At 41.3% G+C, this 27807-nt stretch overlaps 3 protein-coding genes and 1 long non-coding RNA gene across 13 annotated transcripts in view; 1 reads left to right on the forward strand and 3 right to left on the reverse strand.

The window, feature by feature from the left end:
- cacnb2b (calcium channel, voltage-dependent, beta 2b) overlaps window positions 1-11982 on the reverse strand; it is a 34761-nt gene extending 22779 nt beyond the window's left edge. For 2 of the 7 annotated variants that reach the window (XM_027014560.3, XM_027014552.3), the window contains exon 1: window positions 11582-11981. In XM_027014560.3, coding sequence (XP_026870361.2) covers window positions 11582-11629 — 48 coding nt within the window. In that variant the 5' untranslated portion in view covers window positions 11630-11981. Of the gene's footprint in view, window positions 1-268; window positions 706-11581 lie in introns of those variants that run through there. The other 5 variants (XM_027014577.3, XM_027014569.3, XM_081694626.1 and 2 more) reach the window with 4 other exon arrangements.
- LOC145643428 (uncharacterized) lies at window positions 456-11556 on the forward strand. Of its 4 annotated transcripts, none has more exons than XR_014115837.1 (6): window positions 456-593; window positions 1078-2786; window positions 4436-5836; window positions 5946-6501; window positions 6697-6799; window positions 6945-11556. It is a non-coding gene; the product is annotated as an uncharacterized LOC145643428 (long non-coding RNA). The 4 variants fall into 4 exon arrangements; XR_014115838.1 differs by having other exon boundaries at window positions 4436-4936; window positions 5077-5836; window positions 5946-6799; XR_014115836.1 differs by having other exon boundaries at window positions 1078-1259; window positions 1981-2786; window positions 5946-6799; window positions 6945-11555.
- Window positions 11983-14955: 2973 nt separating the features above from the next.
- Window positions 14956-20635, reverse strand: tmem236 (transmembrane protein 236). The gene is made up of 4 exons (XM_027014603.3): window positions 18717-20635; window positions 18477-18549; window positions 17690-17813; window positions 14956-16037 (listed from the first exon to the last, which is right to left on the reverse strand). Exons 1-4 carry the CDS (start codon window positions 18968-18970, stop codon window positions 15427-15429), a joined length of 1062 nt encoding a protein of 353 aa, XP_026870404.3. The 5' UTR covers window positions 18971-20635; the 3' UTR covers window positions 14956-15426.
- Window positions 20636-20782: 147 nt separating this feature from the next.
- stam (signal transducing adaptor molecule (SH3 domain and ITAM motif) 1) lies at window positions 20783-27480 on the reverse strand. The gene is made up of 14 exons (XM_035519734.2): window positions 27261-27480; window positions 26315-26399; window positions 26127-26202; window positions 25831-25926; window positions 25593-25739; window positions 24619-24709; window positions 24327-24522; window positions 24056-24150; window positions 23761-23849; window positions 23449-23536; window positions 23240-23294; window positions 22938-23088; window positions 22704-22837; window positions 20783-22610 (listed from the first exon to the last, which is right to left on the reverse strand). The coding sequence occupies exons 1-14, from the start codon at window positions 27298-27300 to the stop codon at window positions 22418-22420; spliced, it is 1536 nt and encodes a 511-aa protein (XP_035375627.2). The 5' UTR covers window positions 27301-27480; the 3' UTR covers window positions 20783-22417.
- Window positions 27481-27807: the final 327 nt, after the last annotated feature.

Genomic DNA, 27807 nt, shown 5'->3' on the forward strand with positions numbered 1-27807 from the left:
TGACAAAATTGTGCATCCTAATTGTTTGTTTGTTTGTTTTATTCATTGTTGCTCGAAGAAATCTCGCTTATCACCAATAACCAAGACTGTGCATTTCTGCCCTGATGTTGAAAGAGAACGACAGGAGAGATCTTAGTCTGAGCGCATAGTCCACAGCGAATAAAAGCAATGAGGATTACCACTGAACGCAACAGATGGCACTCTCCTACCTACAGCATCACTCACTATTTACACACATCACAATACAACACAAGGAGACATTTTTTACCTTTTTCTTTGGTGGCATACCAAATAAATCGATTGGCTTGTCGTCCCTCCACGGTTAATTGCGTTAGTAAACTGTTTATAATACCATCCCGGGAGGTCAGAATAACGACTGAGAAATATCCATACGTTATCTTCTTAATCCACTTCGTCCCAGGACTGACGGACAACTTCTCTGAGTCGGGCTAAATACGATTTACTAGGGATTTTAAAGCAATTTCCCCCGCCATCACGTTCCGCTGAAAGCTATCGAAACTAGCGCGAAAACTACGCGAAACGATCATCAAGAAAAACCACGTACCAATGGCCAGTGAGCAAAGCGTGTCACAGTGAGTGTGTCGTTACTCCTAAGGCTCAGGCTTATATACCGGTCTGGCATCTCTTGCTCGCAATACTATCTTCCAACCTTAGCTCGAACTAAGTCTGAACCTAGTTCTCCGACCCCCAGGCTCAGTTGTGTCGGTTAGGTTTTAAGCCACCACTGGCTTCTGGACCTGTTAGAGAAGTGATTATTTTGAGTATGACCCGAATAAAATATAAAAATGTAGTTAATAACTTGGCGCCGTTTTCTTCAGTGTTAAATAACGCATTAACAAATAATTTACATTTTTATTTTATTTTATTATTTTATATATTTTATCTACATTTTATTTATATATATATATATATATAAAAGCAAGTGTGCCTTTCTTATTCAATGTGTATGTTTGTTACTTGATGTGTTTGATTATTTTGTTACCATAAACATCTTGGGGATGGGTGTGTGTGTGTGTGTGTGTGTGTGTGTGTGTGTGTGTGTGTGTGTTTGTGTAGAAGAAAGAATCCTGGACACTCTGAGGATAACAGATGGACTGTGATTTTCCATCAAGGCTCCAAATCCCTAGAGACTTTATTTTGGTGTCCCGAGAAACAAATGCAGCTTTATACCAGTGTTACATAACAGGCCAAGCTGAGAACACTTCTGTGTGGAGAGCATTCTGGGGAAGAGACTACAGGTGGATGATTATATGACTAACATCATAGAAATATGGTACCACTGTGAAGTTTGGATACCATGTTTTTTTTTTTAAATCAAACTATTACTAAAGTCCTATACTTGGAGTCTGTGTTTTTTTAATTTTCCCTGTAGTTTAAGACAGTTTAAGTACATAGCAAAATACATAAAAAGATTATAATTTATTTTGCACATATCCAGACATACATCTCAGTTCTCAAATGCAAGTTTATAGCCATGCAGGTCTATTACATGTGCAAATACATGCACACATATTTCTCTGTAAGCCTCTTAGAGAAGGGTAGATCTGTTGTAAAGCTGTGCTTTGTAATATACAGTTGCAAGTGGGTGGGTTGCCCATGCGTGCATTATTGGTGTCCCAGCCATTGCCTTACATAGGCTCGACTACACACATGGCAATCACATGAAGAAGATATCTGCCTAAGCCTGAAAGCACACCTGACATAATAATATCCCTCAGATGGAAGACTGCTAACTTTGATTTAGGTATCAGTCTGGACTGGAAAAATATGAATTCTGAAAGATACAAACTGTGAAGGTCTTGTTGGAATGATGGCAATTGTTTTGGGCCCAGGTTCAGAAAGAATATTTCAACATCTGTCTAAGGTCCACTTTATTGCACTATTGTTAGATAATGTCTGTGATTGACAGGAATCCTCCAGGAGAGTTTAATGTTTGTTTTCTATGTGTGTTTTCCCCAGTAATCCTTGCTCATGATACCATGCACTATGTCACATACATAACTGAGGGGTTTACGGCATTTTTAACTGCACGTCAAGGTCTGCAAGGACAAGAGCTCACCATTTCCCTCGGCTGACACAACAATAGTGATTGTTGTTGAACCTGCTCACGAGCTTGGCCAGTGGTGGAGGGTTGCTGGCAGGCTCCTGATGTCTACATTAATGACAATGGCACCGTGAAGCTCTCAACTCTCTCAAGACAACTGGTGAAACTAAGTGAGAAGTGCAGAAACAGCTCTGTCACTTTAACATCACTCTAAACGATCACCACCCTTAGTCAATAAGCAGCCAGAAACTAACCATTCACCTAAAAATCCTTGACATCTGCATTACAGCCACTTGCAGAGAGGCACCTCAACCCGGGCCTCACAACTGTCCCTAATTAGGAGTAGAAGCTTTCTCCAGCCAATGACCTGAACATGCCAACCTTTGTACTTCACACCCAGGAGACATTCTTATTCTCACCCAGGAGACATTCTTATTCTCACCCAGGAGACATTCTTATTCTTGGGTGTTTTGGGCATGGCTGTGTGGAGGAGAAGCGAGGCATCCTTCACTTCTCTTCAGTTTCAGCATCCGCTGAGCTCCAGGTCCCCTTCAGCTCCACAAAGTGAATTGCACTACTACCAGGCTTTACAATTGTTCTGCAGCCCAGAACCATGAGCAACCAAACATCTTGCATAGCTCAGAGTCTGGTCCAGCCCAGTCCAAATGATCACATACATGGGTCTGAAAGTCAATGCTGAAAACAAGCCATTAAGGAACAAGTAAGTGTCACACTAATATCTTTGTTTGCCTTTGTCCACCTTTACTTTCTCCCACTTAAGGTTAGCTGAATGGAGATTTAGAGAGAAAGAGAAAGGGAAAAAGGTAGGGAAAGAGAGAGAGAACGAGAGAGGGAGAAAGGTAGAGAAAGAGAGAGAAAGAAAGAGAAAGAGAGAGAGAAAGAGAGAACTGAAATGCCCCATCAAAGGCAAGATAGTGTAGGTACAGAAAACGTAGGTACAGTTTGTGTATACCGTTCTTCTTCAGCATGTGTATTACATGCTCCAATCTCAGAAAATATACTAAGTGGGAAACACAATTAGCACTTACAATGAATGAAACTTGGATTTCATACTGAAGCAAACAGCAGACAACTAAACACCTTGCATCTCATTTTGAAGGGTTATGTGTGGACTGAGTCTCGGCCCAGTGAGAGGTTTAGCAACGACAGCTATAACTACTGAACCTAAAACTGGATGAGTTTCATCATCCGAATTTTCCAGCATTTTGCCGTCAGCTATGTGAAATTTATAGGACTGTATTTTATAAACCATGTCCTTGTCAGAGAAAGAATAAAACCTCTGAGTATTTTATATAGGAGTATTTCATGAAGTCCATGGATAAACTGCTGGTGCACTATAAATGTTTCCATGTGTGATAGGCCATTATCAGTGTTAAAAAAAAAAGCATAAACAGGGATTGAGTTGGCGTATGATAAAAGTGTGTCATGGGTCATACGGTGCCATGTCCCACAGAGCAGCACCACAGGTCCTCTGGAGCTTTTTAATTTACAAGCTATGGCATGTGGGAATAACAGAAAGAGCTCTTAACATAGGAATGCCCTTTACCTGCTTTACCCACACTGGCTGTATCCAAAAGGCTGGTCTTTGGGGGAGTGGTGGGTTTGCGAAAGGGACTGGGACAGAGACAGAGACAGAGACAGTGAGTACTGGCTGAACCCCAAAAAGCTGGCCTTTGGGGAGTGGTGGGTTAGAGAGAGAGACCAAGAGATTGAGTACTAGCTGTACTCAAAAGCCTGGAGAGAGACAGAGACAGACAGACAGTGAGCAATGGTCATACCCAAAAGGCTGGCCTTTGGGGGGTGATGGGTTTGAGAGAGAGAGAGAGAGAGAGAGAGAGAGAGAGAGAGAAAGAGAGAGAGAGAGAGACAGAGAGAGCAAAATTGATTTAGAAAAGAAAAAGTGAACAACAGAGAAAAGCATCCTGCAGTAGACCACTGCCTATACAGCTAAACAAGCACTTAATATAATTCAGCCTCTCTCTGCCAAACAGAGGGCAAGCAGAACGTAATATAATGGTCATAGGAAAACACTGAAATGTACAATAGAAAAACTCAATTTTCAACATTTTTGCCATTAAGTAAGGCACTGAGGCTACAAGCCAGAACCATTTCAATGATAATGGCTAGGCCAATTAATTCAAGATAGAATTTATATCCATCAGTGCATGTTCAGAAACTAAGTGTGCTTTGGTTTGTCTCATTGGATTATCATTTGGTTGGTTAAGGTAGGCTCTGAGTTCATTTACTTTTGCCTTAGATTCTGTGAAATTCAAGGCTTGTTGTCTAAACCTAGCTGTTAGTTGCTTGTTAGCTGTAATTACTACAGGTGTAATTTCGCCCTGACTTTAGGTGTGAATTGAAGGGCGGGCTTAGCACTTATTGAACTGAATTAAATTAGGACGGTAATCAACATTTGGAGAAGGTTTGGTGGTGCTCTCAATCAGTTCATCTACATCTCACCTACAGGACTTCACAAACTCAGCTGAGTATCTTCTCGTTATCTCAATCTTTTATCTCATACATCCACAAATCAAGCATCTGAAACGTGTTTCACAATTCCTGTCCACATATCCCACAGATCTCATCGATGCAGTCATAGACATCACAATCTCAGCAACCTCACTGACTCACAATGCTCGGCACCATCACATATTTTGGTGGCAGGAGGGCTCTGAAACTGCCAATCTGCTGTCCAGAAGGCTGACTTCATCTCAGCATTAACATCCCTCCACTTCCTGGCAATAACAGAAACATGGATCACCCCTGAGAACTCTGTGACTTCGGCTGCCCTGTCCTCTGCCTTTTCATTCACCTATTCTCCGAGGCGTCTCGACAGGGGGGGTGGCACAGGTTTACTTTACTAATGTCTTGAGAATGGCATTTCACTCCACTTTCCTTCTCTACACTTTCCATCTCCTCTTTTTAATTTCATGCCATTACAGTGTCTTTCCCCACCAAACTTCTTATCATTGTCATCTACCACCCTCCAGGTTCCCTAGATCACTTCATTGATGAGCTCGACATCCTTCTGAGTCATTTCCCCATTGAAGGAAATCCACTCATTCTCCTTAGTGACTTCAACCTTCCATCAGACAAACTGCATTCCTCCTGCATCCTTCTGCTGTTGACAGCATTTGACCTCACCCTCAACCACTCTTCTCCAAAGCGGGCAATGTTCTGGACCTGATCTTCACCCATACCACCACAACATCGGACATCGCAGTCACCCCCCTCCACCTCTCGGACCATCACTTTCTATCCTTCTCTCGTTCCCTTCCTTCTCTTTCCATCCAGTCCTCTCCAATAGGTTCCTTCTCCCTCCGTCGCAATCTGTACTCCATAACTCCCTCTTCCCTTACTTCTACTATTTTGTCCACCCTTCCTCACCCTGACTCTCTATCCTCTATCTCTTTGAATACAGTTACAAATACTTTCATTTCTACGTTCTCCTCATCAATGAATCTTCTGTGCCCTCTCTCCTCTAGACCTGCTAAGTCCTCCCCACCTGCCTCCTGGCTAACAGAAACAGGAGAGAATGAAGGACTGCAGAGAGACGGAGACAATCTCACGTAGATTCAGACCTCAGCTCATACAAGCCTCTCCTTTCCAAGTTTTCACTGGAAGTAACTTCTGCAAAGTCATCCTACTACAGAGAGAAATTTGATCCACGCAAGCTCTTCACTATTTAACCCTCCCCCTCCCCCTCCTTCTTCATCTCTTACTCCTGAGGATTTTATCACCTTCTTTGAGGTGAAGGTTGCAGCAATCCACCAGTCCTTTTCCGCTGTTCCCACTCCTCCAACCAATGTGCATTCCACAACATCCAACTCTCTGCCTTCTTTTTCTTCTCTCTCTTCAGATGAAATTCTTCAATTCCTGACTTCCAGAAATCTGACTACATGTCCGCTGGATCCAATTCCTTCCACTCTGTTCCAGACAGTCGCAAGAGATCTGCTTCCTTTCATCTCTGTCATCATCAACAACTCCTTATCTTCTGGATACGTGCCTACTGCATTCAAAACCACCAGGGTGTCACCAATCTTAAAGAAGCCACACTCAACAGCTTCAGCATAACCAATTACAGACCGGTATCACTTCTCTCTTTCCTCTCAAAAGCCCTTGAATGAGCAGTTTATAATCAATTGTTTCTTTTTCTCACCCCGAACCAGCTGCATGATCCCAATCAGTCTGGCTACAAACTGGCACATTCTACAGAAACAGCCCTCATAGCAGTGGCTGAGAATCTTCATGCTGCTAAAGCTGCCAAAGACTCATCTGTTTTGATTCTTCTAGACCTTTCAGCAACTTTTGACACAGTGAACCACAACATTCTTCTCTTTGTTCTCTCCAGGCTTGGTGTGACTGGCTCTGCTTGGAGATGGTTTCAGTCCTATCTGGAGGGACAGTCCTATCAGGTGACATGGAGAGGATCCACATCCAAACCATGTAGACTCTCCACTGGTGTTCAACAAGGCTCAGTATTGGGCCCCCTTCTCTTCTCTTTGTATATTCGTTCTCTTGGTGATGTAATATCTTCTCATGGCTTCTCCTACCACTGCTATGCCGATGACACTCAATTATTTCTTTCTTTTCCACCCTCTGACACGCAGGTCTCCAGACATATCTCAGCATGCTTGAATGACATCATGTCATGGATGACAACCCACCACTTGAAGCTCAACCCCAGTAAAACCGAGCTTCTGTTCATCCCAGGTATTCCCAACCCTTACAATGACCCCATTGTTTCCTTTGAGAACTCCCTGGTATCACCATCTGAAGCTGCCCGTACCCTGGGCATAACTTTGGACAACCAACTGTTGTTCTCAACTCATGTTTCTAATCTAACCCGGTCTTGCAGATTCCACCTTTGTAGCATAAGAAGGATGCCACCCTTTCTCTTGCAGTAAGCTACCCAGGCGCTTATGCAGTCTCTTGTGATCTCAAAGCTAGACTACTGCAACTCGCTACTTGCTGGTCTTCCTCTAAGAGCCATCAAACCTCTACAACTTGTCCAGAATGCAGCAGCATGACTGGTCTTCAATCTTCTGAAGTTCACACGTTACTCCACTGCTGCGCTCCCTTCATTGTAGCAGCATGCATCAGATTTAAAACCTTGATGCTTGCCTACCAAGCCAAAAATGGACCAGCCCTTTCATACATGAGGTTAACGGTCAAAGCTCGATTCGTACCTCGAATACTTCGAACCTCAAGTACGGCTCGACTTGAAATACCGTGCTTTGGGTCTCATGGAAGACAAGCATGGAGACTATTTTCTGTCCTGGATCCAAGGTGGTGGAATGAACTTCCACTTGCTGTCCAGACAGCAGAGTCCCTTGCAGTCTTCAAACGCAGACTGAAGACCCATCTATTTGTGGTATATTTAAATGACCACTGACCCTTCTCCTACATTGACTAACTAAATCAGTACTTATTGTAGGGTATTGTTTATTACACTGATGTGGTCTAACAAACTTTAGTACTTATTGTTTATTGCACTTATCATTGTTTAAGAGAGACCTTATGTATTTTGTACTTATAGGCATCAGCAGTGGTCCCTGTATTTCTACAGTATTCTAGATCATTGGTATATTGGACTCTAACTTACTGCACTGGCCAGGATGTATTCTGAGTAAATGACAAAGCACTTTTGTAAGTCGCTCTGGATAAGAGCGTCTGCTAAATGCCGTAAATTTAAACGTAGTACATCTGTCTTTGCTGTAAATGTGCATGCACAAATGCAAGCATATTGCTTTCACTCACAGCTCACACAACCTAAAATATTTAATGTTTACAACAAGGACAAATGTGGCAATCGAGCTGTTAATTGCTTCATTTTAGAAGGTGAAAAAGGGCAAGCTGACTGAAATAGGACAACACACTCCCTGTTCAGTGAATTAATTAAAACCCACCTTAGGGAGTATGTTAATGGAGGTGTTCACTGACTCTTCAAAAACTTCAGAGACTGGAATCTGGCACTACAGGGAACTGCTGGTCAGATTCAAAGTCTAGGTGATACGTTTAGGGTTTTCTGTTGGGTTTTTTGTCATTTGTCACATTTCGCTAGAAGGGCCTTATTAGCGTTCAAATGTTTACAAACAAACAAACAAAAGGCAAGCTATGAAGTCAGAGCAAAACATCTTTTGCTGATTTTGCTCTGATTTTTTCACAGGAAAATCACACCTCCAAAAGTAATGGGGCGAAATTTGTGTTAGTGAAATTTGGTATCATGTCCTGTAGGTAAAAGTTTGAAACAATTAGGCTATTTAAACATATTTAAAAGTAAATTCTCGATGATTTCACAAAATTATTTTGAAATTTAGTTCTCGATTTTAAACCTTTTGACTCTCAGAACATGAAAGAAAGTTCTTATAGGCTATAACTTGTGTGTCCTAACTTGAGCACAACTTAGATATTAAATATTCGATGCCTGCTGTATGTCAAATTTTCTATTAGCCATATTTATAAGATCTCCAAGTACACAAGTTAATGAGCCTGTTCTTGACCCTGCTACCTCTGATCTCCCTTTGCTTATCCTTTTGGTTGTGTGTCTGTGCACCTAAGGGCAAATTTATCTAGCATGTAATTCTTGACTTTCATTTTCAATATACTAGGACTACAGTCAGTGTTCAGAGTTAAATTTATAGTTAGTTAGTGTTCACATATTAGCGTTGTGATTATTAACTAACTGCTATCATTAACATTAGCCTTGTTAGCTATACTGTGTGTACATGTCTATAAGCTTGGGTTTATGGATGCATAATAATGAATAGTGTTACTTATTGGTATTAAGCTTGTTTAGCTCATAGCTTATATGCTAAGATGTGCACCACCATATGAGTTTATCAGCTAAGATGTGTGCCATTTGATTGGTTCTGCCTTTAGAACCTCACATGGCTCAATCCACTGACGGTACAATCCACTTTAAGAATGTATATCTGTACTTGGGATATTACATTAACCCCAAATGGGTTGAGGAGTATAATCAGTCAATACAAAAATAAACTGTAACACTTTACATTAAGTGTTGACTAACTAACATAATAATGCATTAGCTAACATGAACAAGACAAAAAGTAACACATTAAAAAGAATGAACTAATATTAACTAAGCATATAACCACTGCATTAATTTATGCTGTTTTTATATGAAATATTGACTAATTAACATTAAGTATTGCATTTGATTACACGAACGGCAAGTGAGGTACTTCATTAATAATGGTTAACCAATGTCAAGTAAACATGTTACAATTACATTAGTTCATGTTCTTGTATTTTATTCATGTGCAGCAGTTATACAGAATGGTTGGAAAAGCTGTCTTAAGTAATATCTTAATTGGCTGGAATGACACTCAAGCAGTGGAAGCTACTAATTTGTTTCCACTGTATTCTTGAGTGATAAAACATTTACTTCAGCCTAATGCTGTTCTTTCAGTTCCATTCAGTCATTAAAGTTTAGTTGCTTGTCGGGGTTTCATTGTGTCATAGTTCATTGTTGAGGTGGTTCAGCTCCTTTTTCACCTGTTTGTTGCTTGCTTTTGCTTAATGTTACCATGCATATGAGTGAGTGTGAATTTGAAATTTTTTAGGAAGTCATCATGCATTTAGAAACTGTGAATATAAACATGACTGTATAAACAGCATTTTTTTTAAAACAAATAATGCCTTTGTAATGCATTACTAACATCTATTAAACATTACTAAACATAGACAATATTGGTTTTCACTTTACATCAGGTATATTAAATTCACTGAACAAGACGTTATAAATGTTAATAATCACGATTGGCCCCTCCTCAGCATCCTGTCATCATGGTAATCCTGTCTCATGCTTTTCTTTACTCCCTTGTTTTGGTTCCGTTCCTGTTCCCATCCTGGTTTTGGTTCGAACGTCAATTACGGCTCGGCTTGAAATACCTTGCTTCAGGTCTCATGGACGACAAACAGACTATTTTCTGTCCTGGCTCCAAGATGGTGGAATGAACTCCCACTTGCTGTCTGGACAGCAGAGTCCCTTGCAGTCTTCAAACGCAAACTGAAGATTTGCAGAATATTTAAAGGATAACTGACACTGCTCCCATATTGACTGACAAAATGAATACTTATTGTTGGATATTGTTTATGTTGTTTAACAAACTCTAGCACTTATTGTTTATAGCACTTTATCGTTGTTTAAGATAGACCTTTATTTTGTACTTCTAGGTATCAGCATTCATCCCTCTATTTTAGTTCATTGATATGTTTGATTCTAACCTACTGTACTAGGATATATTCTATGAGTAAATGACAAAGCACTTTCGTAAGTCGCTCTGGATAAGCGCGTCTGCTAAATGCCGTAAATGTAAATTTAGAAATCTGTCAGTGCAGTGAAGTGCCTTTGTAAGAAACCTATGCATGTGAACAGGTCAATGGGGGATTTTTAAAAAGTTGAAAAGTTTACAGGTCACTTTATTGTGTAATGGTTTGTTACATCTAAGTAACATTTTAGAGGTCATTTACTTGAATAAGGTCACACAGTACTGCATATTAGTCAACTAATTACAGTCAAAGCAGAGGACATAAAAAAGGTGGAACAATCTACTATCCGAGCTCATTCTACCGTATAGCTAGCAAGTGCTAGTGTTATTGTTTGTTTGGCAATTTTCAGCATGCAACATATCAGTATTAACATACCAACTCTTTTTCTTTTTTTTTTAAACTAAGCACTGCCTCACGTGAGCTGATCTCTAGTGCTCTAGTCACACCCTTACACGCGCTCTTGGAACCACACTAAAGCCGTAGCAGACGCGTCTCCAAAACCGTGATGACAAAGCTCCTCCTAAATTCTTTTGCCGGCACTTGACATCTGTTTGATGACTTCATGTGTTCGCTGGCAACGTAAGTATATCTAGTACCTGTTAGTTTTTGACAGTTCCCGAGCCAAGCGGGCAGTGACTCACGCGCCATCTCTTTTCCACATTGCAGTGGATGTAACTAACGCCACAGCTGCCTCAGTGTAGGACTGAATGTATTCATAGCAATCCTGCCCCAGCTCTTTGCGAGCAGTGTAACCACATGGACAAAGAATAAATTCAATGTTTACTTCTGTCGAATTCACAGCAGGAGGGGGCTGAAGTATTTACACGGTCTGGCTGAGACACACAGGTGAGTCGCAAAGAGATAAAGACCTGAACATTTGCCCTCTCTATAACAGGTTGCCATTATGACATTGACAAAAGTCCCGTTCCATGTTCACGGCAGTTAGCGCGCATGCAGCATCAGGAAAGTAGCTTAAGCATCTTATTAGCTATATTACAAAAATTAACCCAACTTTGAGCATCCACAATTTTCCACTTTCAGATTTTTCTGATATATCTACATTTGCTCTGTATCTCATGAGCTTTTTTTAAGCAGCATATTGATACAGTATAAGGCTGCTGAGCTGAAATTATGTCTATGCTTTTCGCCTCATCTTGGGTTGCCCATGGCAGGAGTTTTTGGTAACAGGTTACTCACGTAGGTGGACTGTACTCTCCGCCAGTGTCCCAGACCACAGCAATGCATCAAGATCACATCCAGGAGTGTAAGAGGAGGGCACAGCAGAGCAGAGGTTCTGGTCACTTCACGTCTGAGAAAGCAACCTAGTCTCCTGAAGGAAGATCCATAAGATCAGTGTGTCCAGTGAAGGCAAGTGTCTGCCTTGTCCAGATGCTCTCTGCTCATGCTTGCGGCTCACAGACAAGTGCAGAAGAGAGCAGTTATTCCTTTGATGACTTCAGTATGCCTAGTGCACCAAGTGTTCCTTTCTGAAATATCATTTCACAACCTCTTCAAGCTGACTTTTTCCCCTTAAAAGCTTTGTTGGTCTACAGACATTCACTGCTAGCTTCAAGCGTGCATATGTGTGTGTGTGTGTGTGTGTGCGCGTGTGTGTGCGCGTGTGGTGCTCCTGCTTACTTTATTTATTTCTCACACACACGCACACACACGTGCGCATGCGCACACACAAACCATGGCTCAGAGTTTAGGATTGATACACGGCAGTGTAAATGTCATTTTCCTGTCTGACTTTCCCTGCGTCAGCCTCTCCCTCCCATTCAGACCAATCAGAGCTCAGAGCAGCGCCACGTCTCTGTGAGCTGTCCTGTCTCCAGTCTACGCAGGCAGAGGCTTGAGCTTAGACTCCTCGCTGTCTCCATCCTTCTCTCTCTCTCTCTCTCTCTCTCTCTCTCTCTCTGTGTCTCTCTCCACACATTCCTCTCTCTCATTTGAGCAATCTCTCCCTTTCACCTGATCTCCATACAACAGTAAAGCCTGAAGCTGTGTGTATAGGGTTTATAGAGATTAATATGGCACCCATAGTTACTTCTGCTGTTTTTCTCCCTTCATGTCGCAGAGCCAGCAGTGCAGGAGATTTCAATGAATTCAAATGTGGCACCAGCCCCAGTGTCTCTGCTCTCCTCCAATCACACACACAAACACACACCCACACACATATACAGACTTTCTTCTGTCATTCACATCTATCAGTTCACTTGTTTCATCTGGGTTCCGTATCAGTGCATCTGTCCTTTCCTTTGTCTTCTTTATTGTTCTCTGTCTTCTGTTGAGGAGGAGGGCAAGATCACATATAATTTCCTTTTCTGCATCTATTCAGTATGCTATCTGAAGAGGGTTAAGATGAACAATTTAAAATTAAAGTTCCTTTTCTAACAGCTGTGGGAAACACTCGAACAGTTCCACCCTGCTCAAAGGCACCATTTAAATCTCCACGTCATGAGATTTAAGGTGACAAGCAACTCAGAAGGTATAGCTGCCAACTACCAATAAGAGAAAGCTGACTTTTCATTTCAGGTTCAGATTGGCCTGATCTCGCAATCCTGCAGCTGTGGCCTCAGGCAAGGTGTGGGCCCCACATGGTAGTTTGTTCAAGGGCTGATATAATGTGGGACACTTGTACCCTATTCCTCCAATCCTTTCCAATAATGAGAATGTCTTCTGCACTCTCTCTAAATGAAACAAAGATGTAAAAAATGTTTAGATGGGAATACAATTACAGAGAAAATATTCTGGATTTGCACTGTTTATGTGTTACGAGGTTTAATAGGGTGGTGGTGGCCTGGTGGTTGGGCTGCTTGACTTGTGATTGGGAGGTTGCTGGTTCAAGCCCTGCTGTTGGGCCCCTGAGCATGGCCCTTAACCTTCAGTTGCTGAAGGTTTTGGCTGCCCAGCAGTATCCTAGCCCACACCCATTGATGGCATGGCAGTCAGCAGTGGTATTCTGTACCTCTGTGCATGATGGATATGTGTTACAACCCTGGCTGGGTCAATTTTGTCTGTGTATGTACACAAACAATATTGCATTTGTCACAACAGTTATTAGCTTGACCAGGGATGTCTTGATTCCTCAGCTCTGAATGTAGATTAATGTATATCACTTTATATAACACAACATAAATAAAATAACTAGAGCAAATGTTTTGTTGGAGAGAGGAGGCAGGCTTGGCAGTGTGGGAATGGGTTTATGGAACCCAAGACACAGGAGGGGCACTTGCTGTGGTCTTCTGCTGCCGTAGCCCATCGGCTTCAAGGTTCAACGTGTTGTGCATTCAGAGGCGCTCTCCTGCATACCACTGTTGTAACAAGTGGTTATTTGAGTTACTGTTGCCCTTACATCAGCTCAAATCATTCTCCTCTGACATCAACAAAACATATCTTTCCCAGAGAACTGACACACTGGATATTTTATCTTTTTTGACCATTCTTTGTAAATTGCATGTTTACATTTGCAGCATTTAGCAAATTCTTTTATTCAAAGCAACATACAACTGTGCCCAAGTACAGTTCAAACTATTTAAGATTAAGGGCCTCGCTCAGGCACCCAAAAGTGGTAACTTGGTGATGGTGGAGCTTGAACTGAAAACCTTCCATTTACTAGTCTGGTAACTTAACTGCTGATCTTGGTTGTGTTTGAAAATTTCAGTACATCAGCAGTCTATGAAATACTCATGCCAACCAATCTAGCACCAACAACCACATTCAAAGTCACTTAAATTACTTTTGTTTCCCATTCTGATGCTCAGTTTGAACCTCGGTGTGAGATCACCTCACCCATGTTTACATGCTTAAATGCACTGAGTTGCTGCCATGTTATTGGCTGATTAGATATTAACATTAACAAGCAGTTGAACAGGTGTACCTAATAAAGTGGCCAGTGAGTGCATATAGGAGTAAACTTAAATAAACACAAAAACTATTACTGATTTTGATGGTCAACATAAGTATGTATATATTATATAAATGTCCCTGCGAAGTTCTTTTTTTTTTTTTTGCTGTCACTATTGTGCAGAAATTCTTCAATTATTTGATTAGGTGTATTGAGGCAGGGCCCTTCTATAGATTGTGAGAGGTTTTTAAAGGTGAAGGAAAAATACAGTGGGAGTATGTATGTGTCTGTGTGTTTGTTCTCTCCACACACTGCGCCAACTATCTCCCTGATCTTAGACAGAGGACACCCACCACAAGGTTAGAGTTATCCAGGGCCACACTGTTAGACAGGTGGGGAGAGGAATGAAGCTGTGTTAATTCTGTTGTGTATTTTGTGCATCACAAGGATTAAGATCTTCTGGGAGTTATATATTGCTGCTAGCAATGTAATGTTATATATGTGTGACAAAAATGGTAAAGGGTGGGTTGTTTTAATTTGTTGGTCAATATAAATTATTTTGCCAAAGTTGTAGTGTAGTTTTAAAAAGCTGCTCAGAGAATGCAGGTTTGTTTTATTTCATAAGCAAATAATTTTTGGAGAACAAGGTCAAGTATATTCCCAGCAGCTTCAAAACAGCATAAGTAGAGTTTGTAGTGGAGTATATTGAAGCAGGATAACTTTTGGGATTAAAATTCAAGGAGTCATGGAATCCAGGCAATCATAACATTTCTTTAATAAAATGTCAAGATATAAAACTGAATTTGTGCTAGACCATGGACATAGTTGTTGAAGATGAATAGCAAATAATTATGAAATCAAATAAGCTGCAGTAGCTACCCACAGTGTCCAAGTTGTCCAGTTTGTAGACTGTTCATTTAGACTGGATAGAACATAATACTTTTTAAGAGGTTGCAAATCATCTCTGATGTTATTTCTATTGTTAACTAATATAGTTAGGACAGCATAGGATCTCATAGACTTATATAGCTAAGCATAAATACATGTAATGTGTAGACTTGCAGCACTCGATCATCTTCTCTGATGTAATTTTAGAGAAACAGAATTCTGTGCCTATTTTGTGATGTGTTTATTTGTTGGCCATCTCTAACTTTCCCATTCCAAAGCAAGCCTTAAGCAAGCCACTTCGTGGGCCTCAGAACATACTCCTTCTCTTAAACATCTTCAGTTTGGTCAACCTTAGGAAGTAAACAAATGACAGGCACCCAAGCAGGTTCTTCATGACATAAAGCACTGGGGTCACATAACCAAAGATCCCTATCAGACAGATTCTCAGAACCAGGAAGGGCATGTCCTGTAACAGTACTCCCAGTGCAGCCAGTACAGGACTGTTAGGAGTTAGCACCACCCGCAGCATGGAGAGGTAAGCCAGGATGTAAGTAGGAAAGGCCCAGGCTGAGTAGAAGACTGCCTCAAGGCCAGCCACCCTAACCATCTCCACTGTGTCCAACCAGAACATGAAGGTGTCTATGAAGAGCTCATGCCGAGGGTCTCTGACCCATAAAAAGTGGAGGGAACCCGAGTGAGACTGCCTGGAGTACAGGTAGGCTGTACTGGAAGAGTGGGAGGCGCTGAACCTGCCCACGTCTCCCAAACGTCCCGATGGTGACCCAATTCTGAACTCTGTCCTCAGTGTCGGTCCGTTTTCACCTCCGTTAGTCTGCAGCTGTGCCGACACAGAAGACACCTGCTCCAGGTGAGTCAGCACAGGCCCAGGGTCTTCCAAGTCTGACTCGAAATTATCAGCTAACCATGAGAGAAAACTATTTTAAAACTTCAATTAAAAGCCTATTATACATTCGTTGCCAAAAGTTGAGACTGACACAAATGTTGGTTTTCACGAAGTTTACTGCCTGAGTTTTTTTAGATCCTTTTGTCAGCTGTATATAGGGTATAGGGAAGTACAATTATAAGCATTTCAGATGTTATAAAACTTTTTATTGACAAATACATCCAGTTTAAGCAAAGTCTTAATGTTTAGTATTGAACCTTCTTTTTAAAGACTTCTGTAATTCGCCTTGTCATGCTGGGTATCAGCTTCTGGGCAAAATCTTGACTGATGGCAACCCATTCTTGTCTAATGCTTGGAGTTGATCACAGTTTCTATGTTTGTTTGTCCACCCTCTTTTTGAGGCTTGACCACAGGTTCTCAATGGGATTGAGATCTGGGGAGTTTCCTGGTCATGGACCTAAAGTTTCAATGTTTTGTTTACCGAGCCACTTGGTTATAACTTTTGCCTTGTGAAATGGTGTTTCGTCATGCTGGAAAAAGCATTGCTCATCATCAAAATGCTCCTGGATTGTTGGGAGATGTTCTGATACCATTCCTTATTCATGGAAGTGTTCTTAGGCAAAATTTTGAGCAAACCCACACATGAATGGTCTCAGGATGTATCACTGTTGGCATGACACAGGACTCATGGTAGCTCTCACCTTTTCTTCTCCAGACAATCATTTATCCAGATGTCCCAAACAGTCTGAAAGGGGCTTCATCACAAAAAAAATAACTTTACCCCATTCCTCTGCAGTCCAATCCCTATACTTCCTGCAGAATGTCAGTCTGTCCTTGGTGTTTTTCTTGGAGATATGTGGCTTCTTTGCTGCCTTTCTTGATACCAAGCCATCCTCCAAAAGCCTTCGCCTCACTGTGCATGCAGATGCACTCTCACCTGCCTTCTGACCTGCCATTCCTGAGCAAGCTCTGCACTGGTGGTGACCTGATCCTGTAGGTGTATCCTCTTTAGGAGATGGTCCTGGGACTTTCTTGACTTTCTTGGGCATACTGCAATTGAACCCCTCTCCTTGAAGTTCTTCATGATTTGATAAATGGTTGAATTAAATCAGCTGCCTTGTCCTCATTAAAACTTTCTCCTGAGCTAATGAGAAGCTCACTGAAATGATGTTAGCAGTCCCATTTTGTGGCAGGGCTGAAATGCAGTGGCTAGAATACAATAATTTTTGTGACTAAGTTAATTTTCACGGCAAGGAATGACTTTGCAATTAATTGCAATTCATCTGATATCTCTTCACAGTCTAGAGTTAATGCAAATTGTTACCATAAAAACTGAAGCAGCAAACTTTGTGAAAACCAAAATTTGTGCTAGTCTCAACTTTTGGCCAAGACTATAGTGCATCAGTATAGCACCACGGATAATGAAATGCATATTTCTCGAGTAGTTTTGATTTCATCAAAGACTTTTAGTCTGTAGCAGTTTTCTATACTCCATATTAGTTTTTATTTCAGTCAGTTAACCCTGAATGGACTGAAATGTCCATTTTCAGATATTTTATCTATAACAAATAAAAATAGTGGGTAAGTACAATAGTCAAAGAAAAAAAAAACCCTCAAAATTTGCTTGATATTAACAGTTGGTCAAAAATCAGTCACTTGCCAATACCTGGTCCTGAGAGGCGATATGGCCGAATTCTCTCCACAATGTCCACGCAGACAAGGGCAAACAGCACTAATGAGACAGGGACTTCACTGAAATTGTCATGGCAAATTCCTGCATGGACCTGAACCTGTCCAAACAGAAACAGCATGTAGTTTTCAGGACAGAATGTCAGGGGTGGACAAATACCTACAGCCTATCAATATACCACCATTAATTAATGTTTAAGCCAGAACCAAAAGTGCTGAATCTTCACTGTGTTAATCAACAACTCTCTTGCTATAGCCTTATTTTTAAACTGAGTAGTATGAAACCAATTTGTGATATTGTGGGACCACGTACTAATCTTGGTGTGAACATCCTGTCTTGTACTGAAAACTGCAGTAAGGATATAGATGATATAGATTCCTTAGGTCATGAAATACTACTTAAAGGAAGGGATTTTATATTCACTTATCATTCACATACTCATGTGACCTTATACAGTCATAATCAAAGCAAACTGCTGGTTGTAACAGAAAACTATTCACATTCCACAACTAAGTTTCGAGTTAATAATAAATCTGTTGTTTTTGGTATGGGTTACTGAGTAACACAAAAGTCTGTCCCTTTTTCTCCCTACATTCAGGTGGGTTGTTCCTTAACCTTCAGATCACACACACGCACACACACAATCACAACTTTATGCAGCTCCAAAAACTTTTATTTCATTTTCATTTCCTGTGGAATCGAACAACCTTGAGTTGTTTATCAGCAATAACATGCTAAAAATACCACCTGAATATGGTTTTACCTGTGAGATGGCAAGGACAACGGCAAAACATGGCAAAGTGTTGAGAAGGGTAAAAGCAAGCGTGACCGGGCGCCTGTGAAAACATGCGTCTTTGATTCAGAGGAAACATTAAATGCAAGTATACGCAAGACGAAAATAACTTTTGTATCAGTAATCAGTACATATTAGAATGTGAATATAGAGAATTTTCTATTACTTTGGTTAGTGTGGCCCACAGAGACAAAAGTCGTGTATGCTCACCAGTTAGTAACATCAGTGATGAAGCTCCTGGACTTCAGGATGAAGAACTTCAGTGGCACCCAGATAAACAGGGTCACAGTGGTCACATACGCTATAGACACTGACACCACCAGCCAGTAGGCTGTAGTATCATTGAGCCTCACGGACCTCATGAGGGAGGCAAAACGCTCCAGAACCACAAAGATGGGCACACTCAGGCACGTGAACTGTAGTAGTTCGTAGAGGAGGAGTTTGATCGTCCTCCCAGAGGGCATCCTGACTGTGTATCTCCAAGTTCCCTAGGAGTGAAATGTCAGTGTGAGCCCCAAGCTGGCTGCATCCAACACCATCCCCAACACAGCAGCTGAACCAGTGCACGGCTGACTGAGTGCGCTGGACTCTGGCACTGCTTACATTGCACTCCCTGTCCTACTCATTTTATTGCCAAAGTAATGAAGCAGTCATGCTTCTCTTTTATGGGGCCACAGTTAGTCAGTGTCAATGCCCAAACTGAAAAACGTCTTAAAAAGATAGGCGTCAGTCTGGATTTTTGGTTTTGACACAGGTACAAAATGAGGTCAACGGGGCATTTTAAAATAAATATCAAGCTCTTAAAATATGTTTGTTGGTAACAAGCAAATCTAAATCTTAAAAAAAGCTGCAATAAAATACATGCTCTTAAAAACATAAAACCTCTACTTCCCCCTAGTGGAACAGGAAATTGCGGTAAACGTCATTATTAAAAATGATTATTTCTGTTCACATGTAATTTATTTCCAAATACTTTATTTATTTCAATTGGCTATTATGTAAGATAATATTCTGTGACAAATTACTAACTGAAAAATTCCATTTGCATTCACCCCTGTGCTAAGATGAAAGATACTGCCCTAACAAGGACACATTTAGCTTACAATTAACCTCTTTCTGTGAATCATTAAAATGTTTGCATTTAATTCAAGAACCACTGGTGAGATGGTGAATCTGAAAACAAACTGTGAAAACTTCTTAATATGCACAAGATGAGACATGGTCACAAAATAATATCCAAGTGTTTGGATTTTCCAGTGAGCACTGAAAGTGAATCACTTCACCTAGGCATGGCCTAGAACAAGCCGCCTCTCAAAACTCAGCAACATGGTAAAGGAGATTTTGAATGATTGAGTGGCCAATAATCATGCTGAGTTCAGAGTCTGAGTACGGAGCTCAATGGCTGTAAGTGGAATGAAGGTGCACCAGCAAACAGTATCAAGAGTTATGTATACAACTGGGAATGTGGCAAAAGAAGCCACTTGTGAGGAAAGATCACATCAATGCATGTCTAGGGTTTCCCAGAAAGCATAAAAAAGTGACCCTGCTAAAATACAAAATACTATTTGTGGTACAAACCTAACACTGGACATTCCTCAACAACCACCCCCTCAACAGTGAAGTATGTGGGGATACCATTCACCTGCAGGGACTGCATGTCTTGTTCAAACTAATAGATCTGAAGGATAGGTAGATGGCTCAAAATACACAATCGGCCTACTATGATAAAAATAAAGTCTGGAAGAAACTGCAGCTTTCAGCAGGACAATTCTCCCAAGCACAAGACCAATGCAACACAGGATGACCGAATGGTGAAAAATCTACAATTGCTAAAGTCTAGATCTTAATCCAGTCAAGAATCTGTAGCATTATGTTAAAATTTCTGATCAATCATCCAACTATCCTGTACAACTGAAGCTAATCTGCCAAGGGGTGAAAATCATTCCCAAATTGTGTGCAAAGCTGGTAACAAGTTACTCCAACAGACTTAAAGCTATTCTTGAAGAAAAAGGTGATTCTATCAAGTACTAGGGGTTGAGTACCTATGCAAGGAGCATTGTTCACGTTTTAATATACATTTTTAAAAGATGCTGACAAATGTGAACTTTAAAAATTTAGTTTAAGAGCATATTGGTTTGCAATAGAACAAATACTGGCTGGAAGAGAATATGATTTGTAAAGCAAAATAATTTCATAACTTATGGGGATTGATTAGTTTTACAAAGAACTGTGTGGCAAATAAAACTGATTAATAAACCCTGAAACACAGCACTGTATAGACTGTACATCTGGCCTAGTTTTATTGTGAATACTAATTCAGATGATTAAAATGGTACATAAACAACCAGATACATTTAACAGAACCAATATACGTATAACCTTTAAAACACAGAAACAGTCATTTTTCTCTGTTAAGTTTACATCCGGATCCTGGCTCCTTGTGGAATAACCAGAGGGCCACATTAGAAAATGTTCATGGTCCAAAGTCAACCGCTTCTCAGCAACTTTTTGATTGACATGCTCCATCTACACAGACAATGCCACAGGTAGAGAGAAAGCATGCCACCGTTCTTCATACCAACAGACCCAAATGAACTCACTCACTTCATTTTCAGTCTCAGCCTTCACTGAAGCATAAAACTCTGGTACATAACAAGCTTTCCCATATACACAGTACACATCCAGTTCTGAATGAACAATACTCAAGACATTCTAAAACATACATGGTAATTGTTTTAGGTGAGCACTGAAAAGCATCTAGAAACTCACTGGGCCTAAATATTTTAAATGGTTAATTATTATTTTTTTGTTTAGCCACGTTAGTTCTAGGGTTGAAATATATTAAGAGTTGAGCTGAAATTCAAGACAGTGAGTCAGAAGGGTAAATAAAAAGTGCATGACATCATTCAGCAACATTACTGCTGTCCATTCCTCCTCTCAGAGACAGCTGCTCCAACACATGGGAGTTCTTATATATACACATCCACGTGTAGGCAGAATATCTTCCTTTTTCTCTCATTACTTTAAAGTACAGCATATTTAAAACATTATCAAAATAAATAAAAAAGCACACTACAAACAAGATGCTATCAATTTAACACTGTAAAGAAATGTTTAAAGACACTGGGAAGGTGGGCAGTGCCACCCTGCCATGAAGTGTGGGTATTACTGTATGGACCTCACCACTCAGAGATCATGGGGGGTGCTGTGCTACATGGGCCCAGAGGAAAGAAGGGTGACTGTAGTGTTTGGAAAAAGATCTTGCAAGAAGGCCGTACACAAACTCACACCCCACTCTCTCTCTCTCATGCACACACGGTCAAGCTCAGCAATGATGAGAGCAAAGGGAGATGAAATCCTTCCAAGCACCCCATCAGCAACAAACACCTGTAACTACTGGGAATTCTGAACCTTTAGGGAAAAGTATGTACAATATTTGCATGCTCTCACTAATGTTTTTCAGCCTTCCTGGAACAAGAAAAAGACTCTTAGTTAGAGTAAGGACACTACCAGAAAAGTCATGTACCTTAGTTTCCATCTTCATTCAACCACCGTATTATAAAAGAGCAAGAAAGAACAAAAGAGAGAATATGCTGAGATGACATTCTTCAAATTGCACAATATAACTTCAGTAGTCAATATCTGGCACCTTTCTATGTGGTCAGATTTAGTGTGTTTTGTGGGTGCTTCTTTAGTGTCTAGATGGGACTGTTGACAAATTGAGGTGATTTATTTATACTGAGACTGATGGTAAGCTAGGAACATTGACCAGTCATGTATGACCTTTAGTCATATTGTTTTAGTGTCAACTTGCATGTATCACCTGTTTGTTCATAAGTGTGGGTGTTCACTCATGCACGCGTGAGTGTGTTTGTTTGTATCTGATTGAGAGAGATCAGTCTCTGTGGGTCCTATAAGAGGGCCTTTTCCGGATAAGGGCTCTGTTGGGTGTCTGTGGGGTTGGGAAGGCTCTGGTTGGCGGGGGTGTTGTAGCTGGGCGTTTGGGACAGGCCGGCCGGCCCGCTGGCACTGCTCTGGTATGCCTGTACCTCAGCTGGGGTAGCGCTGTACACTGCAGGCTGGCCCATATACATGTGAACATCGCTAGGGGACAGAGACACAGAAATTAGTTTTCAAATGAAATAAGTCTCATAAAGGGAGTATTTTGTGGAGATCAGTTCAGTGCGGTGTGGGTACCTGGGGGCTGCCTGGCCTGGCATGGCAGTGGCTGGCTGGTTCATAGCAGGAAGCTGCTCGACAGGAACACTGTAACCTTGCACCCCTGAGCCAGTCATGCTATATTGGCCTGGTGCCACCTGCCCAGGGTACACCTGTTGGGGGGGGTGGGCACACACACATTGAGAGCGAGTGAGCATTGCAGTCATTTGCCCCATTTCATGCTGGTCACAGCACGCCCTGCGAGCTCCTCACCTGCTGGGTGGCATTGGGCTGCTGCATGTAGTATTGCTGGCTCTGCAGCTTGGCATACATGGCATACACTGGATCTTCATTCATCAACTTGGCATACAGCGACAGAGCCTCCATGACCTTCACGTTAAGCTCAGACAACTCTGAGTGCTTCCTGAAAGCACACAGCACATCAGTCAGTGAGAGAGACGATGAAGAACACCTCCAAGCCCTGCAGCAGCATGTCACAATCTCACACTTTCAGGTTTTCAAAACATTTTAAAAAGCTACATTTGTGATCTTGAGCTCTTTCTGCATCTGGATACCTGTCGATCTCTTCAAGTTTTTGATCAATGAGTGGACCCATTTGGTTACAGGCACCTGAAGTGGAGGAGGAGGAGAGGGGGGGGAAAAAAAAGGAAAAAAAAAACCAAACAAAAAAAAAAAAAAACCACTCTGAGAAAACAGATCCTAGTAGAGGGTATCAGATGGTCCATACAGTATGTGGTCTGCAGGTGGCTGTGCTGTGCCTTACCCTCCAGCTGTAGGAGCTCACAGGCATCGGACTGGTTGTCCGTCGGATCTGCACTCTGGATCATCTGGAGCAGCTGGTCCATTTTCTCCTGCAAGTGTTTACAGCACACCAAAAGTGACCCAGTAGCGCACATATGGGATCAGGGCCCTTCTGAGGTACTAAAATTAATGCAGGTACTGCCCATGATCAGGACTTCCGCAGGCCATGAACGAGCTACCATGTTGAATATGACATTATGCATTTTAGTTTTCCCTCATTTCAAAGACTTGTGCCTGGCAAGAGATAAAAAAAAGGACTTAGAGGAGCCCTCACCTCATCTATGTAGACTGGCTCTGGTTCTGGTTCAATGGTCTCGACCTGGATGTCCTCGCTGAACTGCACCGTCTTCTTTTCCGTTTTTACTTATTAGAAGAAGACAAATGCATACATGCGAGGGAGTAGGGAAAGTAGCTCTAGGAGCCTATAATCTGACCATGACATAGGCAGGACAGTGAAGATGAGACAATTCAGACTGCATAGAAAGTCTTTAAAAAGGGCTTCCTATGAGATAAGGAAATTAATGCTGGCTAGACGTTAGAAGTTTGACAAAGCAAGTCACTCTACTCACTCATCTCTGGTTCTGCTGTTAGGTCTGCTGTCACAAAGTTTGACGGAAAGAGCCCCACACCCTGATATGTCTCACCTTTCCACCAGTTAGGGTCACTGTGACAAAGAAAGCATCTCATCATACAAGCAAATCATACAAGCCAGGCCACTTACAGCAACTTCTGCTATGTACAATATAACATATAGCACTACATGGCAAATGCGGAGTAAAACACATCTGTGAAGTGAGATGTTGAGTTTCAGTTCGAGCACTGGTCAAGGTGAAGGGCAACCTGTCATCTAAGATGGTGATCATCTCGCCAGATTTGAAAGTGAGCTCGTTGTCCTCTGCTGCTTCAAAGTCATAGATGGCCCGAACTTTTCGGCCCTCGGGTTTGTGGGAGGGGAGGAGGCTGTTGGCGCTGGGGTACAGCCCAGAGAGGGCGGTCTGTGGCTGGAGACGCTGCTCCTTCAAAGACAGCTCAATCGCTGCACACAGAGGAAGGAGAAAGAACAAGACCAATCTCAATCGTCTACATTTGTCATGTGCATATATTTATAATATAGACAGACTGAGAGACAGACCTTTAGCCAGGTCCTCCTCCTCTTTTTTGTTTGTGGATGTTGCTGGATCTTTAGCCACTAGTGCAGGACTGGCCTTAGCTTGTTCGGCAGCCTGCAAGTATCACAAAAATGATTTCACAAATCAGCTATCCCATACAATGCATTTGCACATTTCCAAAATAAAGTTTCAGTACAGATCACCAAGTGCCACCTATATATTCCAAAATAAATATAACACGAACATAGTAACACAAAATGAATACACTAACATAATAATTATTAAACCAATCAATAATAGAATTCATCCAAAGGAAAATGGTGAGCACTAACAGCAATAATAATAATAATAATAATAATAAAAAACAAAAACAAAATCATGACAATGCTGCGGGGAAGGTTTTGTTTGGTATTACAGATTGTTGTTCATCCAATTAGCTGTCAGAATTCCTGGTGTACCAGATTTAATCTCTCTTGTAATTCTAAAAAAAATGGCCTCACCATTCCTTGAAAATCCTGTGCATATACAAATGAACAAATTGTGATTCTGGCACTTTATAGGGATCTTTAGAGATTGCAGAATACTCTGGTGAAGGCTGACCCATTTTTGTCTATTCTGGAAGTCACCAACCCCTAATTTGTGTTATAATTGGACTGCATTTTTCTATTTAGTCATCAGACTGCTGGGGTTGTAACTTAAGAATAATTTTGACAAAACAGCATAGCCCATAAACCATTGTTATGCTCCAGTGTATTGCATGTTATAGAAAGTGATTATAAAATATAGGTCTATTTAAAGGGTCACTCAACTCCCTTCAATATTTTATGCAAATGAGTGTAAGGTCTCCTTTAGCATTCATCACATGACACTGATAATTTGCACTGAGCCCTACCACACAGATTCCTGTCCTCTCCCAGTAACCCTCCGAAAAGGGACCAGTGATTACTGGAAGATAAGAACAGAAGGGGAGACCAGTACACAGTGTTAGTGTGCTAACCTGGGAGCCAACAGCAGGAAAGGTGACGCCCTGCTCCCTCAGGTTCTTGATCATGGCAGATATAAGGCTGAGCTGGGGATCATTTCGGAAGTCCTCTGCCCACTCCACCATAAGGGCCTTGAGCTTCTCACACACCTTAGGGTGGCCCTGAACAAATGAGACTTATGCCTCAGTTTGGGGCCTGGCTAAGAGACTGAGGAACAAGGAAAAGACTACTCTAATAAATGAGTATGCATACCTTGTTTAAGACATTGCTAACTTCACTGGCAAACTCTCTGGAGCATACCTCCAAATGGAATATTTTTCCACAGTTTGACACACAGGCACCTAATAACTGGATGTGAGGACATATATTCAGTACAAAAGTTAGCTGTACATGCAAAATACGATTTTCTTTACTTCTTAGACTTTAGATATTTTTATTGCATTGAACCGCAGTCTTCAATAAAGAAGACACATCTTGAGCTTGACCAAAGGACATTAGTAAGACCAAAATCACTTCAAGATGGGCAAATAAATATCATAAATACTTACAGTAAGGGCTTGCATGGCTACATGGGGATCCTTGTGGTTTACTCTCCTCATTATAGAGCGTAGGCATTCTTTAGGTCTATAAATTAGAAGAAATAATCTCTTCTGATATACTGCAGTCTTCACAAGCCACACAAGCGATACAAATAAACATATATCACAAAAATGGGCAGGTGATGGATTTGACTAACCCAGTACGTGACTGCCCAATTTTATCACATATGTCCAGTATGAGGCCCCAGTCTTCAGCTGTATTCATCTCACTGGTCGCTTTCTCTGAAGATGAACATTGAGGCAAATCAATCTCCACACGCGCAAAAAGCATGTACTGATGGACAACTATGCAATAAACTATATTGGGCCAGATTTGTGAATGCACTTGACACAGTGCATTCATTTGCAATATTAGAAACCATGACTGGTAAAATATTTTAGCCCAATAAAATGATAGACTAACGCTGATGGGTGTTATCCATAATTATGGCACCTGCACCACTTTATCACTTCCATGTTGAATTTTGGGTGAATCTGTGCATTAGAGAAACCAGGGGAGAAAGGGCTAGCTATGCTATGCTAGCTAGCTCTTTCTGCCATATAAGTTAGCTAATCACGCTAGCTAGCCCGCTAACGTTACGTAGCTACCTTTCATTCGAGTTCAACATTTGCAGTGTCACTGCAGCTAGATTTTTGATCAAAGTCCAAATTATTGCCACAGCGAGAGACAAATATTTCACCATTCACTGGGTTCTGACGTAGAATAACATACCTGCTCATTTATCTACTGGTCCAAGTGTGTTGCTTACACACAGAAAATGATAACTTAGCCAAATAGCTAGCTACACACCTGACATGACGAGCTTATAACAGCTAGCTAACGTAACTTAGCTAAGATAGATAGCTAACTATCGCTATCGTTAGTCACGTCAAGGATATGGGACAGGTACAAACACACAAATGTTAAGGAATAGCATTGTCCAGCTGTTGTCTTTTGCATTAGCGTTACTTCACCAGAGACAAAAATGCCGACACAAACCAAATCAAACGTGAAACCATGCTAGCACCAGTATAGGTTTGCTAGCTAGCATAACAAGCTAATACAGGGTTTCCTAGCTAGTTAGCTACATTTACCCAACTTACCAACATCTTGATCAAAGGGATTGGACGTGAAAAGAGGCATTGCCGTGGCGTAAACAAGAACAGCAGCCGATATATCTGAACCTGGTCCTCTTTTTACCTCTTTCTGTCAGAACGTAGATGATAAATGAATATACATAATAAAAAGTGGAGGCAAATCTAAACAGTGAAATTGTCTCTCCTTAGCAGCAAAACGCGTTGCATTGTGGGTAGGAAGCAGGGCACCCGCTGAACCTGCCCTCGCTGTGACGTCATTGCATCTGCCAGCGTAACTCACTTACTCCTGCGTCTGTAATATAAGATGTCCCTATTGTTATATTTATACCTGAGTGCGAAAAGAAACACAATACGTTTTTTTAAATAATCGCCCTACGATCATATGATTTAGGCTAGGTCACATGACTGACCTATTTTTCGCACACTCTTCAAAAGAAATCCCTCCCTTTTTGTGGATGACCCGTTGTATTAAAGTCGTTATCATGTTATTTCTGCAAAATCATACTGGCAAAGGCCAGAAAATACACAACTACAATTCGAATAAGGCTATCTA

Source organism: Electrophorus electricus, chromosome 13 (assembly GCF_041902795.1).
Source record: "Electrophorus electricus isolate QZ-2024a chromosome 13, ASM4190279v1, whole genome shotgun sequence".
In the NCBI taxonomy this organism is placed as follows: Eukaryota; Metazoa; Chordata; class Actinopteri; order Gymnotiformes; family Gymnotidae; genus Electrophorus; species Electrophorus electricus.

Excerpts from the sequence above, each read along its gene's own strand:
- stam (XM_035519734.2), bottom strand. The coding sequence starts at position 27,300 with ATGCCTCTTTTCACGTCCAATCCCTTTGATCAAGATGTTG. Across the intron at positions 26,203-26,314 it reads ATTGGGCAGTCACGTACTGG|ACCTAAAGAATGCCTACGCT; the intron begins GTTAGTCAAATC and ends TCTAATTTATAG. Across the intron at positions 23,537-23,760 it reads AGCCAGTCTACATAGATGAG|GAGAAAATGGACCAGCTGCT; the intron begins GTGAGGGCTCCT and ends AAACACTTGCAG.
- tmem236 (XM_027014603.3), bottom strand. The coding sequence starts at position 18,970 with ATGCCCTCTGGGAGGACGATCAAACTCCTCCTCTACGAACTACTACAG. Across the intron at positions 18,550-18,716 it reads ATCACTGATGTTACTAACTG|GCGCCCGGTCACGCTTGCTT; the intron begins GTGAGCATACAC and ends ATGTTTTCACAG. Across the intron at positions 16,038-17,689 it reads ATATCGCCTCTCAGGACCAG|CTGATAATTTCGAGTCAGAC; the intron begins GTATTGGCAAGT and ends TCTCATGGTTAG.